The sequence below is a fragment of the Anomaloglossus baeobatrachus genome, chromosome 3 (genome assembly GCF_048569485.1).
Source record: "Anomaloglossus baeobatrachus isolate aAnoBae1 chromosome 3, aAnoBae1.hap1, whole genome shotgun sequence".
Lineage (NCBI taxonomy): Eukaryota > Metazoa > Chordata > Amphibia > Anura > Aromobatidae > Anomaloglossus > Anomaloglossus baeobatrachus.
This window is the reverse complement of record NC_134355.1, coordinates 562,862,136-562,881,579: the sequence shown is the minus strand read 5'-3', so window position 1 is coordinate 562,881,579 and position 19,444 is coordinate 562,862,136. Positions and strand designations below refer to the sequence as shown.

Sequence of the window (19,444 nt, the reverse complement as noted above, 5' to 3'; positions counted from 1 at the left end):
GAATCATTACTGATAAACGCACCCGCCTGTCAACTGTAAATGCTGACAGGCTGACTCTGATCAAGATGAACAAGGGTTGGATTTGGCCAGACTTCACCACACACACCAACAGCAAATTACAGCGGAATTTAAAGTTTGTAACGGGAATTTGCCATGTACCTCCACTCACCCATGGTAACACACTTCTGGACTTTGGCTAATCGCTGGACTGCTCCTCCTTCTCCTCATGCGCCATCATGGTGACCGTTACAATAGTTAAGCCGTTGTTTCAGGTATACCCCCAGTGGTAAATTTTTTCGCCCATTCTATCTGAATGGGCATTACAACGACAGGAGACCCGCTCCTTTGCAATGGGAACAATGTTTTGAGGCCCTCATGCACATCTCTATCCAGGGACAATGTGGAGCCTCCCAATTTTTGGCTGCCCTGCCTAAGGGCTATACTACAATAGACCCAGTTCCTTACAATGGGCACTTCATGTTTACAGGCCATCATGCACGTCTCTATCCAGGGACAATGTGGAGCCTGACGCTGCCACCGACTGCCACACACGTGCTGTTTTTAAATGCAAGCACGGACGCAATAAGAACCTAACTGGTTTTTAGGAGCGACAATTACTGAGAAGTCTGACACTATCAGACACTGCTGACTGACGTGTATTATACACTAGACTTGTGCGTTATATAATAGTTTGTGCAAAACGCGCACCTGTACCCTGCCACCGACTGCCACACACGTGCTGTTTTTAAATGCAAGCACGGACGCAATAAGAACCTAACTGGTTTTTAGGAGCGACAATTACTGAGAAGTCTGACACTATCAGACACTGCTGACTGACGTGTATTATACACTACACTTGTGCGTTATATAATAGTTTGTGCAAAACGCGCACCTGTACCCTGCCACCGACTGCCACACACGTGCTGTTTTTAAATGCAAGCACGGACGCAATAAGAACCTAACTGGTTTTTAGGAGCGACAATTACTGAGAAGTCTGACACTATCAGACACTGCTGACTGACGTGTATTATACACTACACTTGTGCGTTATATAATAGTTTGTGCAAAACGCGCACCTGTACCCTGCCACCGACTGCCACACACGTGCTGTTTTTAAATGCAAGCACGGACGCAATAAGAACCTAACTGGTTTAGGAGCGACAATTACTGAGAAGTCTGACACTATCAGACACTGCTGACTGACGTGTATTATACACTAGACTTGTGCGTTATATAATAGTTTGTGCAAAACGCGCACCTGTACCCTGCCACCGACTGCCACACACGTGCTGTTTTTAAATGCAAGCACGGACGCAATAAGAACCTAACTGGTTTTTAGGAGCGACAATTACTGAGAAGTCTGACACTATCTGGACTGTTTTACACTGTGTACACCAGCCCCAGATATGATGAAGGCTGGTATACGGTCACCACTACCCTGCCTGCCTGCCTGCCTGTATACTGCTACAATAGTCCTGACAAGGACTCTTCTGGTCACTAGCCTGTATTCCGACCTGGCTATACCCTGCCTGTATATAGCAATAATAGTCCTGAGAAGGACTCTGCTACTGTACTCCGACCTGGCTATACCCTGCCTGCCTGTATACAACTAGAATAGTCCTGAGAAGGACTTCTGGTCACACTGTTTGCAGCCCTGCTCCGGAACTAACTATAAAGGGCCGCAAAGCTTTCCCTGAATCAGCGACACTCTCCCTGCACTCACTGTCTGGATAGCTGTGAGCAGAGCACAGCGCGCCGGCCGATATAAAGGCTCGGTCACGCTGTGCAGGCCGGCCAATCACTGCAATTCCACAACTAACAGGGCTGTGGCATTGCAGTGGTCTGCCAGCCAATCCCTGCATGAGGGCTGGCTCTCAAAAGAGCGCCAACATGCAGAAATGAAGACCACGAGTACAGCACGAGTATCGCGAGATTACTCGGTCCCCGCCGAGCAGCCCGAGTACAGCGATACTCGTGCGAGTACCGAGTAGTTACAAGCATGCTCGCTCATCACTATTAATTTCCCTTTAAAGGAGAAATTAATATTCACTGCTGCTGTTGCTGCAAGCTTCCTACAGCGGTGATTCTGCCTCCTTTGGCACACTTGTGAATGGGGGCGCATGGCAGTGACGTCATGTGCTGTCTGTCACCTACACATAAAATCAGTTGCCAGCATCAGGAGCGGACAGCGTGCATTCGGTTGAATAAAATTGTTTTTTTATGTGTTCGGCATAACGAGAGGCTTATGTACCATGATGAGGGAAATATATACCAGGATGGGGGACACACACTGTATACTAGTATGAGGAACATGTATTCCAGAATAAGGGACATATACACCAGGTTGGACCCAGGATGAGGGACATATATTGCACGTTGAGGGACGTATACACCATATGGGCCACACATATACTAGGATGGGGGACATACATACCAGGAAGAGGCCCAGAATGGGGAACATTTTACAGAATTAGGGGACATTACCCATATAACAGTGTCAGCAGCAGATCCCTTCCATTTTTTTTTACACATTTTTTTTTTACTATTTCCTTCCTCTAAAACCTAAGTGAATCCTATGGTTATATGTGTCTTATAGTTCAAAAACTAATATACATGTATATATTTGGCTATATATACGATCATGGCTGAAAGTGTTGACAACCTTGAAATTGTTCCATAAAATGAAGTATTTCACCCATAAATTTTTTGTAATTGCATGTTTTATTGTACACATGTTTATTTCCTTTGTGTGTTTTGGAACAACACAAAAAAGTGGGAAAAAAGGCAAATTTGACATAATTTCACATAATACCCCACAAATGGGCGAGACAAAATTGTTTGCACCTTTCCAAAATTGTGGGTAAACAACTTTGTTTCAAGCATGTATCGCTTGTTCGAACTTATTTGTGGCAATTAATAGTAGTGGGCAATATGAAAATCACTCCTGAAACCAGATAAAAAGGGGAGAAGTTGACTCAGTTTTCGCATTGTATGTCTGTGTGTGCCACACTAAGCATAGATTACAGAAAGAGGAGAAGAGAACTGTCCGCAGACTTGAGATCCAAAATTGTTGAAAAATATCAACAATGTCAAGGTTACAGGTCCATCTCGAGATCAACCCATGGCACTGTAGCTAATCCCCCTGGATGTGGACGGCAGAGAAAAGTTGATGAAAGGTTGCAACGCAGGATAGTCCGGATGGTGGATAAGCAGCCCCAATCAAGTTTCAAAGTAATTGAAGCTGTCCTGCAGCCTCAGGGTGCATCAGTGTCAGCGCCAACTACCCATCGACATCTAATTGCAATTAAACACTAGGAGACCGAAGAGGACCGCACTGCTGACACGGGGACAAAAAAAAAAGCTAGACTGCAGTTTGCCAAAATGTATGTGAATAAGACAAAATCCTTCTGGGAAAGAGTTGTGGACAAATGAGTCAATATATAATTTTTTAGTAAAGCACATCATTCTACTGTTTACTGAAAATGGAATGAGGCCCACAAAGAAAAGAACACAGTACCTACAGTCAAATATGGTGGAGGTTCCAAGATGTTTTTGAGTTGTTTTGTGGTCTCTGGTATTGGGTGCCTTGACTGTGTGCAAGGCATCATGAAATCTGAAGATCACCAAAGGACTTTGCTTCGCAATGTAGTGCCCAGTGTCAGAAAGCTGGGTTTGCATCCTAGGTCATGAGTTTTTCAGAAGAACAAATTCCCAAACATCCTTCAAGAAGCCCCCAGAAATGCATGCAAACATAGAGCTTGAGAGTTCTGAAGTGGCAGCAATGAGTTTGGATCTAAATCCCATTGAAGAGTTGTAGAGAGATTTTAAAATTGTTGTTGAGAAAAGGCATGCTTCAGATATGAGAGACCTGGAGCAGTTTGCAAAGGAAGAGTGGTCCAAAATTCCAGTTGAGAGGTGTAAGAAGCTTGTTAATGGTTATAAGAAGCAAATGTATTGCTTTAATTTTTTTCCAAAGAGTGTTCATCCAAATATTAAGTTGAGGGTGCCAACAATTTTGTCCTACCCATTTTTGGGCTTTTGTGTAAAATGATGTTGAAGTTGTCCTTTTTTCTCAGTTTTTTTGTGATGTTCCAAGACACACAAAGGAAATACATGTGTATATACGTTGTATAACAAAACATATAACTGTGGAGGGGTATCGCCACTTCGAGCAGTTAAAGGTACTTGTGCTCCCCTGTTTCCTGTGTGTTATGGACTGGCCGATTCTGTAGGCACCTCCATTCTGAACTGTGATTTGTTTGGGCTAACCTGGCCTAAAATGTGCGGGAAAGGGAGAAAGACAGGGAGAGGAGTTCCACCGGGAAGTGGAGAAGTCAGGTCTGTTATGATTGTGAGGGAAGAGATATTGCATGTGTGCTTGCCCGAGTCTGACTGTGTGGGAAAAGGTGGTGCCGGCTGCAATAGACATTGCAAGCCGGATTGTGAGAGAACCCCTGGCAGCCGTTTAGCAAGTACCAGGCTTGGACGCTCCCAAGGCCGGCTAAGGCAATCCGAACAGCAAAGACGTCAGCCGGAGGAGTCAGGATACCACGGAGCCGTGGAGAAGAGTCCCCCTGCCCTGCAAGAAGAAGTGCGCACTGACGAGCATCGCAACTCCTGGGTGTGGACTTGTTCTCCCTCTACAGTGCCATGAGTCTTTACCGGTGTGCGCACTACTATGGCGTAGTGGCCAGGGCGCGCCGTCTGTGCGGGTTTAGTAGTGGAGGCCAGCCAGATTGTAGTGTAAATAATACACCCTTGTTTCTGTAAGCGTCTTCTGCCGCAATCAAACTCTGCACCTCCATGATCCCTCTGCCATAACTTCAACTGCAATAATTTTCTGGGAGAAATACTTCATTTTCTCTGGAACAATTTCAAGGGTGCCAACACTTTCAGCCGTGACTGTATAGTCTATTGGAATTATGTGCTTTCCGTTAACATTACCAGGCATTGTTCCTCTATCTTCACATTTTCTATCAGTGTTGGTATTTGCTGTGGGCAATAAGGATTCCAGCCGCTCCCTGCTATAAATGGCATTTTCTCGTGCATCACAGCAGCAGTTACAGATCACAAACCTTTAATGCTCAGTTTGCTGATGTTATTTCAACTATTCGTGCTTTCATAACTGATAAGACATAATAAAGCTTAATATTACTGACTGCCTGAACACCGGTAATGGGCGCAGTGTCTGACTTTACTGCCAACATTACCTGTAAATTCCAAACTCCATTTCACTTGTCATAACACTAGTGTACTGCACCGAGCACAACAAAATCTGTCATGTTCTTGGTGTGTAAATGTAGGGCATTAGTAGAAAATAGGTCTTTACTCGTTCTATGGGAAACATCGCTAAACGTGTTTATAGATTACTCAAAAATACATCATTCTCTCTCTGTAGCAACACATATGTTTCTTGGTAGGGACAATATTTGTGTTCATCCAGAGAAAGTGTGATATGGACATTAAAACTCTGATACATTATTACAGACACAGAGAAATAAGTCAGGGAATAATGTAACTCTGCAGGAGTCGGGGCATGATGGTGGAACGTAAGTGCCTGCACCGATGACCGATATTATGGCTGTCATACAAGGCTACCAGCCATCTGAAATTTTATGTCCAAAATAATGAACAAATAAGGAGTCACAGCCTTGGTTATGCATCAGTGAAATAATTTGCTTTATGCGTATTATCACCTGTATGTTATTTGCAGGAAGAGTCCATTTTCTTGCAAATCCATCCAGGTTTTGTTTGGGTTAAGTGGTCCCTTATTTCCAGTGATTTATATTTCTAGCTACATTATGTCTAATGTACATCTACTGCTGCATATGGAGTCATTTGTTTCTTTTTTTATATAACAATATGTGTACATTAAAGGGGCAGTTCAGTCTAAACAAATGTATCACATCCACCGAATAGGTAATAATCGTCAGATCTGTTTGGGTCTGGAACCCCACTGATGCCTACAGTGGGAGACCTATGTCCCTCATTCTCTCAAGAGCACAGCCAGGGGATGAAATGTCACATATGTGCCCCCTACTGTTCCATTCAACATCATTGGCATTCTGAAGACAATAAATGGATCAGCAGGTCCTCTCTAATCAATTCTGACCTTGGAGTTAGTGGAAAACCAGAGGACAAGGAGGGACATAAGGGTACCTTCACACTTTAGCGATGCAGCAGCGATCCGACCAGCGATCTGACCTGGTCAGGATCGCTGCTGCATCGCTACATGGTCGCTGGTGAGCTGTCAAACAGGCAGATCTCACCAGCGACCAGTGACCAGCCCCCAGCCAGCAGCGACGTGCAAGCGACGCTGCGCTTGCACGGAGCCGGCGTCTGGAAGCTGCGGACACTGGTAACTAAGGTAAACATCGGGTATGGTGACTCAGCAGCGATCTCGGCAGCGAGCTCGCTGTGTGTGAAGCACCCCTAAGACCTTAATGTTGGTGATCAGTTGAAGATCCAGTAATTAGAGCTCCACCAATCTAATAATATCTAAGTACCCATTTGATACCCATTCAGTCTAAAATACTATATCACTTCCACCGAATAGGTCATACTTGTCATATCTATTTGGGTCTGGAACCCCACCGATACCAACAATGGAAGACCTATGCCCCCCATTTTCTCAAGACCACAACCAGGGGAAAATTAAATAGAGTGGCCCGTTGCGCATGTGCCCCCTACTGATCCATTCAACGTCATTGTCTGGAGACAATGAATGGAGCAGCAGGACAAGCGGCTTCAAAGAAGTCTGACCTTGTAGTAAGTTAAAAACCAGAGAACAAGAGGGGACATAAGACTCTTAGGGTACCTTCACACTTTAGCGATGCAACAGCGATCCGACCAGCGATCTGACCTGGTCAGGATCGCTGCTGCATCGCTACATGGTCGCTGGTGAGCTGTCAAACAGGCAGATCTCACCAGTGACCAGTGGCCAGCCCCCAGCCAGCAGCGACGTGCAAGCGACGCTGCGCTTGCACGGAGCCGGCGTCTGGAAGCTGCGGACACTGGTAACTAAGGTAAACATCGGGTATGGTTACCCGATGTTTACCTTAGTTACCAGCTCACACCGCTTAACTTAGCGTGTGCAGGGAGCAGGAGCCGGCACTGGCAGCGTGAGAGCTGCGGAGGCTGGTAACGAAGGTAAATATCGGGTAACCACCTTGGTTACCCGATGTTTACCTTGGTTACAGCTTACCGCAGGCTGTCAGACGCCGGCTCCTGCTCCCTTCACATTCAGGATTGTTGCTCTTTCGCTGTCACACACAGCGATGTGTGCTTATCAGCGGGAGAGCAACAATAAAAAAACGAACCAGCACTGTGTGTAACGAGCAGCGATCTCACAGCAGGGGCCAGATCGCTGCTCAGTGTCACACACAGCGAGATCGCTAATGAGGTCACAAAAAACATGACTCAGCAGCGATCTCAGTAGCGATCTCGCTGTGTGTGAAGTACCCCTTATGTTGGTGATCAGTGGAAGATCCAGTAATTAGAGCTCCACCAATCTTATAATATCTAAGTATCTATTGGATAGGTGATCATTTTAGTAAACTGATATGACGGCACATCCAGCTATCTTCTCTGACAGGAGCAAAGTGAAATACTGAGATTTACATATTACAGGGGTTGAATAAGAATTATAAGCTAAGAAAAAAAGAGTATTTTTACTGAAAAAAAATGTGTTCATGAGCTGTATTCTTCATTGTAAAAGCCTTATTCATGTAATACCGCATTGCCCATGGCTAGCGTAGAGTCTGAACGTTTGAAGCTTGTCTGCCAACAAGCAGCAAAATCCAGTCTCCCAAATCCAAATGCATAATATTCAGCCGAGCTAACCATGGATAAGGCAGTAAGACCATAAAAAGACTAAACTGGTCGACTGGAAATAGATAAAATCTTTTGTTCAAGTCACATACTGGTCTACAATAGAAGAACAAGAACATTCCTGCTAACATCTATGTCTGTCCGACTCTTTTCTTGGCAGAATATTCTGACTAAAGTGGAGGAGGGGTCAAACCGGGAGGCGTCGGCACTACAAGCACACCGGGAGCTGGAGAAAGTAAGGATTATGCCACAGAAAAGCTGTACAGGATATTTGATAACACCATGTATAAAAGCTTCAGACCCAATGTCTTATGTTATAAAGTATGACTCATAAGGAAAAAGAACGCCTAAAAGAGCAAGAGCCTTATAAATAGATTTACAGAAATAATAGGTCACTTCTAGGGCCGAAAAGAAACCCAGATGTGGATATTAACGGAACAATGGCAGCTGATTTGTGCCTTTGAATATCTGCATTGATTTTCTTTCCGGCTTTCATTTTTACATTGAAAATATTACTTAGTAATATTTTTGGAAAACCTGAATAATGAATCATAGGGGGTGTTATATGGTCAACAACCTCCCCCAGACCAACTGCATTCACATTGTTGGGCACGTAGCTTTCATAGCCAAGAGTGAGAGCCATGAAACCAGTCCAATATGTACGGTCCGTATGACTTCTGTCATTATATAACACACAAGTTTTTTTATTTTATTTGTGGTGTGTTAAATTTCTGATCTTGGGGGCCACAGCTAGGGATGGGAATGTATTTAATGGGACTATGTCATTAAAAATGACATAGTTTTTTTTTTTTTCCAATGTAAAGTTTTATTGGTTTTCAAAGGAAAGAGTACAACAACATTGCAAACCATTGAATACAAATTTGATAAACAAGGAGCCATCACGGTGGCTAAAGGCCACAGGCTCAGTAATCTTCACAACTGTCGTTGAGGAAATGATCAAACAACATGACTTACTAATAGAAAACAAGAAACCAAAGTAAAGGTAAAGAAGGAAGAACAAGGAAAAGAGTAGATCAGAAGTGGGTGGGGGAGACAAGAGGGGGAGAACCGTAGGGGGAAAGATGTGGATAGGAATATGTTGGCCGAGACTGGCGTCCCGTCTGTTGGGCGTGAACCTGAAAAGAATGAAAATGACTATGGAAGGTGTGGCTAGCTGAGGGTCTTGTTTACTGAGGGTCAACGAGGGCAAGAAACCTTGGGTCAGAGAGAAAAGATTCCCACTGATACCATTTAGAGGAGGCTTCCACTAGCTGGCCTCGCGATTGAGCCATTACCATCTCCATGCGGTGTATTACATTTACTTCTGTCACCCATTCCTCTATGGACGGGGGAGTAGGGTCTTTCCAATGTCGTGGGATTACTGTCTTGGCGGCCTGGAGCAAATGTCCGGTAAGAGATTTTTTATACACCTTTTCCGGTATTTTAAACATAAACAATAGGGCTGCCTCGGGGCGACTGGGGACTAAGATCCCTGTGACCTCCTGGATGCCCACCAGCACCTTGCTCCAGAAGGCCGCCAAGCTCGGACAATACCACCAGATATGGGCCATGGTACCTCCCTGTGCTCCGCACCGCCAGCACGTGTCAGGGATTTCGGGGCACCACTTATGAAGGGATGACGGGACCTTGTACCACCTGGAGAGAATTTTGTAGCAAGTCTCTTGCATTCTCGTTGCAACCGCTGACTTGTGGGTCAGGCGGAAGCATCGTTCCCATTGACCCCTGGAGAATGTCTGGCCGAGCTCTGCCTCCCAAGCAGCACAGAAGCGAGGAAGTGGTGTTTCTGCTGCTGCTGTCAAGATCCCATAAATCCTTGATATTGCATGTCTAGTGTCGGGAGTCCCTGTACAGAGAAGTTCAAAAGGGGTTGGGGATAAGGGACAAGTTAGGTCTAGCCCCTGCGTGGTTATGAAATGTTTAAGTTGGGCATATTCAAAGTAGAACCGCATTTTGAAGTCTCTCTGCCCCACAATGTCCGGAAGTGGGAGAAGAACCCCTTCTGGTGCCACCTGTCCCAGTCTCAGGGGGTTCTGTTTTGAGCTTCCCAAGAAGTTATTAGACGATGCCCCTGGTAAAAAGTCAGGGTTATCCGTCAGTGGCATGAGGGGTCCCTGAGTCTGGAGCAGGCGCTTAATCCGTGGCATTGAGTGTACTGATTGTAATGTTTGTTTAGTGGTGTAGGACATTCCTATCTTATGTTTGGTAAGAAGTGGCCAGTTCCATGGCATGGATAGAATAGATAAGGGGCACAGGTCGTGTGCCAGGCGGACCCAGAGCTTCGATCCAGAGTTATGTAAGAGGTCTAAGACCCTTGCATGGGCAGCAGCCAGATAATAACGCCGACAGTCAGGCAGCCCCACCCCTCCCGCCCCCTTGGTCCTAGTTAGGACATTCCTCCCGAGTCGGGACCGTCCCTTGGACCACACAAATTGATTAAACAGGCGCTGTAAAAATGACATAGTTTTAACTAGGTTTTATGTGAAATATATATTTTTTTTACATATTTTGCTTTTTTTTTCCATATCACAACCTGTATTAAAAATGAATGTTAGAAATCTTGCACTTTTCACACTGACCACTGGAGCTATTATATACTCAATCTTCCTGTTGTTTCAGGAAATGCACTCCTACATTAGTCTTAACAGACTGACTTTGACCCTATATTTTGTATTGGAAGGGAATGGGGAGCAGGATCAGCTCCAACATCACCTCTTGTGGTTGGTGGATCCTATGGTATCTGCTGTGTATCGAGGTGTTACCTGTTGTACTTAAGTCTCTGATGATAACTAGACTGCTGTATATTCTTCCTGAAAGGAAAGGACGTACGAATATAAATTAGCCCAGTTACCAGTATGAAAATTGCAAGATTTCTAATTTTTTCTATTCATATTGTTATATGGAAAAAAAAACATTGCCAAACATTTCAAAGCTGTGCAGCTGCAATATTGAAGCCTGGCTACCTGGAGAAAATTAACATTTCCTGGCAGCCACTGGCTTTCAGTCATAGAAGTGTTCCGCTGCAGTTTCAGTCACCACTCCGTATACAGGGAGCTATTGAGCTATAACTATATCCCGGCACATTGACTGACAGCCACGTCTGCAGTGTTTCAGTGCACAGCGAGCTGTCAGTCAATGTGCCGGGGTGTGGTTACAGCCTGCACTCACTGTGTATTGAGTGGTGACTAAAGCCACACCAACATGCTTCTGACTAAGTGAGAGCTGGAGGCTGCAGGAAGGAATAAAGGTAATTTCCTCCCAGTAGCGGGCGTCACACGGGACGATCTATCGTGCAATCGCACGAACGATCGTACCCACCCCCGTCGTTTGTGCGTCACGGGCAATTAGTTGCCCATGGCGCACAAAGTCGTTAACCCCCCGTCATACGTACTTACCTCCCGGACGACCTCGTTGTGGGCGGCGAACATCCTCTTCCTGAAGGGGGAGGGGCGTTCAGCGTCCTAGCGACGTCACACAGCCGCTGGCCAATAGAAGCGGAGGGGCGGAGATGAGCGGGACGTAAACATCCAGCCCACCTCCTTCCTTCCGCATTGCCGGCGGGCGCAGGTAAGCTGCAGTTCATCGTTACCGGGGTGTCACACGGAGCGACGTGTGCTGCCATGGGAACGATGAACAACCGACTTTTTGAAAATGAGCGACGTGTCAATGAGCAACGATGAGGTGAGTATTTTTGCTCATTCACAGTCGCTCGTAGCTGTCACACGCTATGATATATCAAACGATGCCGGATGTGCGTCACTTACGACGTGACCCCGCCGACATATCGCCCGATATATCGTACCGTGTGACGCCCGCATAACAGCATGGCGGCAGTGATAGAATTTGTCTATCTGTCAGTATATGTTTGTAATGAAGAGATTGTGGAGTGATCAGAGCTGCTTTTAAAATCTAACATCACGTACTGATGTAGCACGGCTGTATCTGGTATTTGGCACATTTCCTTCTAACATTGTGATGTTTGTGCCCAGATCTGATCTTCCTTTTGACCAAAAAAAGACATATTGTATAGGAGAGCAGATGTGTTCTGGGTTTGATGTGCAAGAAGCTTTTCTGCATATTAGCAGGTGTCGGCACTACCACACTCTCTGTATTTGTGCATTATTCATATTAGTACATAGAAAACCTTTTATATTACAATGTTATATTGTTTTCATCCACAGGGGATGTAGAATATGTTCCTTTGTATTGGTTGTTAACCTAATAACATTATACTCGGGAAGCTCTTGGTAAATTTTTGTGATCAGATTCTATTTCTGTGATCAAATCTTAATTTCTTCAATCCTGGTTGGAGGTCTGTACAGTCACTGGTATTGGGTAATTGCTTTTTGTAAAGGAGTCTTTTGCCTTTCTCTTCTGCTATGTAGTTGGTGCGAGCCTGTAATGATGGTGTCAGGAAGATGAGTCGCACAGAACAGCTCATCAGTATAGAGAAGACTCTTGAATTTAAGATCAAGGTACAGTATGTTATTCAATGAAGAGGGTTTACCATTGCCTCTTTGACAGTTTTCCGACATCAAAAGTTACAAAATTTTGCTAAACGCGTATTTGTGTAAAATGTTTTGTGATTACTTGCCCCAAATCTTTTCTGATGTACAGCAGATGAAATAAGTATTGAACACGTCACTAATAGTTTTGAACGAGCACTACCATGCTTGGGTGCTTGGTACTAGTAACATGCAGTTGGATGCTTCCCATAGACTTACATTGCGCATCGAATATTCGCATGGCGGCAACTTATTCGACGAATATTCGCGAAGCCGAATATTGCGGAATATTTGTGATATTTGATCATCCCTAGTAAAGATATAACTTCTGGTCTAACCTCCTGCATGATAAGAAAGTGTTGGCCTGAGCATATTCTTGCAGTGACCTAATCTGAAAGGTATTAGTCATTTGTTGTGTAATCCCAGCACTTTCTAGTCATACAGGAGGTTTGACCAGGAGATCAGAGCTCTATCATTGCATATCACACACTGAGAAATCTGCTGCAAGCTATGGTGGGATGTGTTCTGCTTTCCCTTGAGTGTTGCTGCCTCATTATGATTGGTTACCATCACACAGGGGGAAGAAGTACACACCCCCAGTGAAAACTACTGATAACATCGACTTGGACTTAACAAAAATTAACTCAGTAGGTGCCAGATATTTTGATTAAAATATATCTCTGAAACAGGCAAAAAAACATGTTTTATTGTACTCTACAGCTATTACATAGTGTGTCAAGTTCAACATAATTTGTGAAGCAGTGAGCCTATCAGCTACCCGGCGTCCTGATAGCGCGGGGGCTGATGAGTTGCTATGCTGACTGCAGGCCTGCTGAAAGTATTGCTGCCTCAGTGAAAGTCCAGTCTATCCAAATACCTGCTCAATAGGCATCCTGAAGAGGAAAGAAAACGAAAAAAATAGAATACATTTTTTTTAGGTCACTCCAGCACTGAAATAAAAAGCAATCAAAGGTATCTACCCAAAATGATATCAATAAAAACATCAACTTGCCACGCAGGAAACAAGCCCTGACACAGGTCATTTGCCAAAAAAGAATTAAAAATGTTATAGACCTCAAGATAATAACATAAGCAACATTTTTTTTTCACTACTTACATTTTTTCAAAACTATACATTTGCTCTAATTACAAAACACATTCAGCTGCACGCTAAAATGCTAACAATGAATAAGGGAACTCTAGTATGGCTTTACTAATTTTTTATATAATTGTAGTGCATTTCTTTCTGATTGAGCACTCTGCCCTGGAGTCTAGCTGCGCAGACATGGAGATTTTTAAGCCAGATAGTGGCATTTCAAGTTAGGTTCCCGAGTATAGAGATCATCTTATCGTGGTTATCAGGCTCACATGCATTGGCCAATACATATGCTAAATATCATCTTTTTTTTTTCTTCAAAATATTCCTATAACGGTAATGCAATACCAGAGTTCACTTATGCATTGTTAACATTTTAGTGTGCAGCCGTATGTTTTGTAGTTATATGTTTTCAGCTAGCACCTGTTCACACCTGTTGGATGTGCTGGTCAGTCTTTTTGATATACATTTGTTATAGTTATAATTTTACTGTTTTGTAGAATGATATTGCTAGGTAATTTATACCCCACAATGTATGCTGTAAAACCAAAAAACAAAATGCAAACAATAAGTCCTCATACGGCTATGTGGTGGAAAAATCTAAAAAGTTATGGCTCTGGAATGAGAGGAAAAAAAAACCAAAAGCGCAAAAATGGGAAATTATCTGGTCAGGAAGGGGTTAATGATACATCCAAATAGTTTTGTTTTCTCGGGTTGTTCAGTCTTAAACTGTCTTTTCTTTTCCTTGACAGTCCGTGCCAATCATCTCTCACTCCCGATGGTTACTAAAGCAGGGAGAGCTGCAGCAGATGTCTGGGCCTCGCACCTCTCGCACCCTCCGCACTAAAAAACTATTCCGCTCTGTATATCTGTTCCTGTTCAATGATCTGCTGCTCCTGTGTAAACGTCAGCCCGGGTGAGGAGAACATGGTGGAGAATAACTGGAGTATTTCTAAATGGATCCTACACGTTATTCTGAACTTGTCAGTTGTAATAAATTAGCTAAAATAAAGGTTCATTGTACAAATGGGCACAGTTGGGCTGGAATCACACACGCTGATTTTTTTACAGTATTTAGCCAAGCACAGAATTGGATACAACGAGGGGAGAAGTATCAGTCTTTTCTTTATACTTTTCCTTCCTTATGGATCTACTTCTGGCTTTGACTCAAAAGCTACATGTGTTATTCCAGCCTTAGGGTCATGATGGTCTACAGCCGAAGATAAATACCACTGACCCAGTGTGACTGCATAATTAGAGTATTTCTCATATTGTAATATATTGTAACGCCAATTTCACACATTTTCTTTGCATTTAGGGACCGGTATCAAGTATTTGATGTCGCTGCACGTGGCCTCCTGCGTGTTGAGGAGCTTGAAGACCAAGGACAGTCCCTGGCCAATGTCTTCATCCTGAAACTCCTGGAAAATGCACATGAGAGGGAGTTTACTTACATGTTAAAGGCTTCATCCCAGTAAGTACATTGCCAGCACCAACAGGCATCAAGTACAGACGACCCTGATGCTTCATGATTACAGATCACTGAGTTCTCTGTTGTCACCAGTTTTTGCTGTTGAGTGACTGACAAATATTGATGATAATATGATATATTGATGGCTCCATCTCCATGTTATTAAAGGGGTTGTCCACTGCCGGACAACTCCATACTGTATACTTATATCCGAGACTGGTGCTGTTCCTACGATTATCTGAGCTGCGATTCCGAGCAGTCATGTGACCACTGCAGCCATCATACTTTGTGAGTGCTGCAGACAATCAGCTGTCTCTGATTGGCTACAGCAGTCAAGTAACATAATAATATATCTACTATACCTATTGCCCATTCTACAATGTTTATTCTACATATGTGTGAAACAAAATTGTGTTTTTCAGAAGTGAAATGAAGCGATGGATGACATCTCTAGTTCCAAATCGAAGAACAAAATTTGTTTCCATCACTGCCAGGGTGTTTGGTAAGTTCCAGCTGTCCGGTAGACAAGGAATGAATCAGGTTTCATGCACTCTAATGGGACATTTCAGAATCTCGTTCTTGGGATCGATGGGAGTCTCATTGGTTGAACTCACAGCGATCACATATCTTATAACCTGTTAAGATGGAAATAACCCTTTAAATCATGATCTGTTTGGGTGCCGTTGGACCGTACTGGAGAGGAGGAACTTCCAATAAATTCTAACACATTAATGGGCTCCTAAGGTCCAACTAATCACCTACCTCTAGGTTCTATTTCTTACTGATTCACAAATAACATATTAGACCTTATTAATCGTACGTCCTGTGTGTGTAATATTAACCGGATTTCCAATGCAATTAAAAGTTGATGACATTTGTTTGGGGTCTTTTGGGCCCACCTGAGGAAATTATTCAGAGGGTTCAGCGTATACGGTACAACTTGGAAATTTCCGCACAGAAGTCATATGATTAATAAGGACTAAAATACTATGTAACAGTCACAATAAAATAGTGATAGCAAATGCTCTGCTCCTAACCAGTACTAGATTGGGTTTTCTTCTGCTGGGCCTCATTGTGGTGGTAGTGCCGGGACCAACCTCTGCTGCACCAATCTGATCATGGTTGCTGCAGAACACCACTGGAAATTCAGTTACTGTCAGCAGTTTACTTCTTCTTCTGTCCATACAGATGCAGATTGGAGTTTTGCGCAGACAAATGTGACATGTAAGTGGACAGCTCATCACGGGGAAAGTCCTCATTAGAATGAAAGGCTACAGTATTATATAACCGATAAAAAAGAATGCAAGAATATGACACTCACCATCCCTTAAAAACCTTTTTTCCATTATTCTCCACCCACCCGTGGGTATGTAATTTGCTTCAAAAAGCAGCAAGTACACATCATTTAGGTACTACAGGACTTGTTGCAGTGCAGTTGGGCATGAAACGGCTGTCGTCCTTGACAGCGCCCGCTGTCACCTGCGGGCATGCTTTTAAAGAATAATGAATAAAAGGTATCTTATGGAATTGTGAGTGCCATCTTCTTTCCTTTTTTTTGTTCACATTTGTACCTTGTGTAAGGCTAAGCACCCCTCTATATCTCAAACCAGTTGGACACTGTATCTTTACCCAGAATATGAATGGAAGTGTCATGATTCCTCTGTGCAGAGCATCTTGACAACTAGGAGATGCTCTGCTGTGTTTTCCTGGGCTTCTGGCTGGCAGGTTGATTGACAGTGCAGGCTTCCATGCTGGTTCTGGGAGGTGCTTATTGCCCAGGTGTTCCATCTTCTGGGTAATTGCTCTGGTTCTATAGTGAGCATGCTCTCCCAGAACCTTGCCAGTTGTACATTCTGGTTCTGCTGTTGTGCTGTTGGCCTGAGTTCCTTCCTGTGTTCTGATCTTGGGTTTCCTGGGTTTCCTGACCCTGAACTGTTGTTTGACTCCTCTCTGCCGACTCCCTGTTCCTGTCGTGAGCTCCTGGTTTTTGACCTCGGACCGTTACCTGACCACATCTCAGTTTACTCCCTGAAACCATTACATGCCTTCCCGGAATTCTGACCCTCGGATCGGAACCTGAATATGCCTCGGTGTACTCCGTGTCCATACATGTCCTCCTGTTACCAGACCCTGGCTTTCCTGACTACTCTACCATTTGCGCTACCCATAAGTAGTGACGAACATCATAGGAAGCAATTGATTCATTGGTGTTGGACTGTTCCTTGTTTTATTCTACCTTATTATATATATTAGTACAACCAACAACATGGCGGTCCCCGGTATGTAAGTAACAGTGTGGGCAATATGTTTTTTTTCTCCGTCTCAGCAACTGACTGAAAAATTAAAGCACTGCGGAAAAAATATTTATTTCATCGGGTAGAAATATAGTGCAAATTGTCAATGTCACTTTTTAATGAGTTCTTGTTGCGTCGCATTGCGCTTCTACAAACCTGCCCTGTTTCATCGTCTCACCGGCAGTGCTGCTTCCATCAATGTTTGACCCAATTATCAAGGACTTGTCAGGACTTACCCTTCTAATTCCTGCGTAGTGACAGTTTTATGATACATGCTGTCATATTTTCATTAGACGCAGGACATTTCCCAGTATGTTTTATGCCAGATAACTAATCCCAAAATAAAAAATAATCCAAGAAGACCTTTATTAAATATAATACCAAATATAAAGAAGCATCAGTATGATTTCCAAGTAGGTGAATGGAAAGCTGCCAGCTTGTAGCCTTGGGGAAGGAACACAGAAAAATGCTATTACAGGAAAGAATTGAGGGTTAGTTAGTCATGTAAGGAGATGCAGACAGGCTTTCACTATTAAGACATATTCTTCACTCCCTGAGTTGATGAGTTCAACCTTAGGAGAAAGCATTAGGCCAGGGCGACACCTAGACTATACTGGAGCCATTTATATCTCCATAATCATATCAGCCCAGTCTTGGTGTCACACTAGATTAAACAGAAGGAGGTTGCTGTCATTGGAAGTGACATTAAAATCATATAAAATCACTGTTACAACCTTACGTTTAAGGCTTGGCTGGTCCTTCCTGTCCCAACAAATTTGCAAAATGTTAAACATTATCTGTTATAAGGTAAAAGGAACCATTGAGACATAAAAATGTTGCAGTATTCCATAAACCTTATATACATTAACTACCTGTAGAATTTTGTCTTCAAAGATTAAAAATTTGTGGTGCAGACCTCTCCTTCCTATTGTACTATCTGAAAGATACATATATATATATATATATATATATATATATATATATATATATATATATATATACTGCTCTAAAAAATAAAGGGAGCACTTAAACAAGGATTTTGTATTTTGGTGTTCCCTTTATATATATATAAAGTTACAGATACCTTGGAGCTGCAGTCGGTCGTTGACACTTATGCACCCTGCGTAAATAGGTGCAGAGGCTGCTGTAATCATATATAAATATAACACTGCACTCTCAATGGGCAAGAATGAATAAAGATATAACTCTTTTTCTCAATGCTAATAGATTTTTAATACAGAAGGCAAGATAGTAACAATTGAAAAACATGTGACACTTGCGACAATTTTGCGACAATAACGTTTCGGTCCTCCAGGACCTTGATCACATTAGTCGCTGGGAAAAATGAAAAACACAGAGATCAGTATACACATAAACTTGTACTTCACGGAAAAATACATTTTGTCATTATATACATATTTACATTAATATGTACATGGTAAGTCCTTTGCATAAGGGCATATAGATAATCACAATATTTATAGTAAAAGGCACAAGGTTATCAACAGCACCGAAGAGATTGAAAATTATAAGAGAGAAGAGTAGGGAGAGTGGGAGGAGTAGAGTAGAAAAAGGCTGCTGTAATCACAGGACTAAAGGCCGCTTTACACGCTACGACATCGCTAAAGCGATGTCGTTGGGGTCACGGAATTTGTGACGCACATCCGGCCGCATTAGCGATGTCGTTCCATGTGACACCTATTAGCGATTTTTGAATCGTCGCAAAAACATTCAAAATCGCTAATCGGTGACATGCCCCCCTAATCTCGATTATCGTTGCTGCTGCAGCTACGATGTAGTTTGTCGTTCCTGCGATAGCACACATCGCTACGTGTGACACCGCAGGAACAAGGAACCTCACCTTACCTGCGGCCGCTCACAATGAGGAAGGAATGAGGTGGGCGGGAAGTTAAGTCCCGCTCATCTCCGCCCCTCCGCTTCTATTGGGTGGACGCTTAGTGACGTCGCTGTGACGCTGAACGAAATGCCCCCTTAGAAAGGAGGCGGTTCATCGGTCACAGCGACGTCGCTAGGCAGGTAAGTAGTGTGATGGGTTCGCGCAATTTTGTGCGCCATGGGCAACGATTTGCCTGTGACGCACAAACGATGGGGGCGGGTGCGCACGCTAGCGATATCGATCACGATATCACAGCATGTAAAGCGGCCTTTACTCAACTACTTACTCAACTAACAAGTTTCTTCTACAGACACGTAAATGGTTCTTAGTTCC

At 43.5% G+C, this 19,444-nt stretch overlaps 1 protein-coding gene across 4 annotated transcripts in view; it reads left to right on the top strand.

The window, feature by feature from the left end:
* NGEF (neuronal guanine nucleotide exchange factor) overlaps positions 1–19,444 on the top strand; it is a 453,640-nt gene that overhangs the window by 418,115 nt on the left and 16,081 nt on the right. For 3 of the 4 annotated variants that reach the window (XM_075340891.1, XM_075340890.1, XM_075340893.1), the window contains 6 exons: positions 7,991–8,065; positions 12,234–12,323; positions 14,202–14,365; positions 14,768–14,923; positions 15,343–15,422; positions 16,109–16,144. In XM_075340891.1, coding sequence (XP_075197006.1) covers positions 7,991–8,065; positions 12,234–12,323; positions 14,202–14,365; positions 14,768–14,923; positions 15,343–15,422; positions 16,109–16,144 — 601 coding nt within the window. The remainder of the gene's footprint in view (positions 1–7,990; positions 8,066–12,233; positions 12,324–14,201; positions 14,366–14,767; positions 14,924–15,342; positions 15,423–16,108; positions 16,145–19,444) is intronic. The other variant, XM_075340892.1, reaches the window with a different exon arrangement.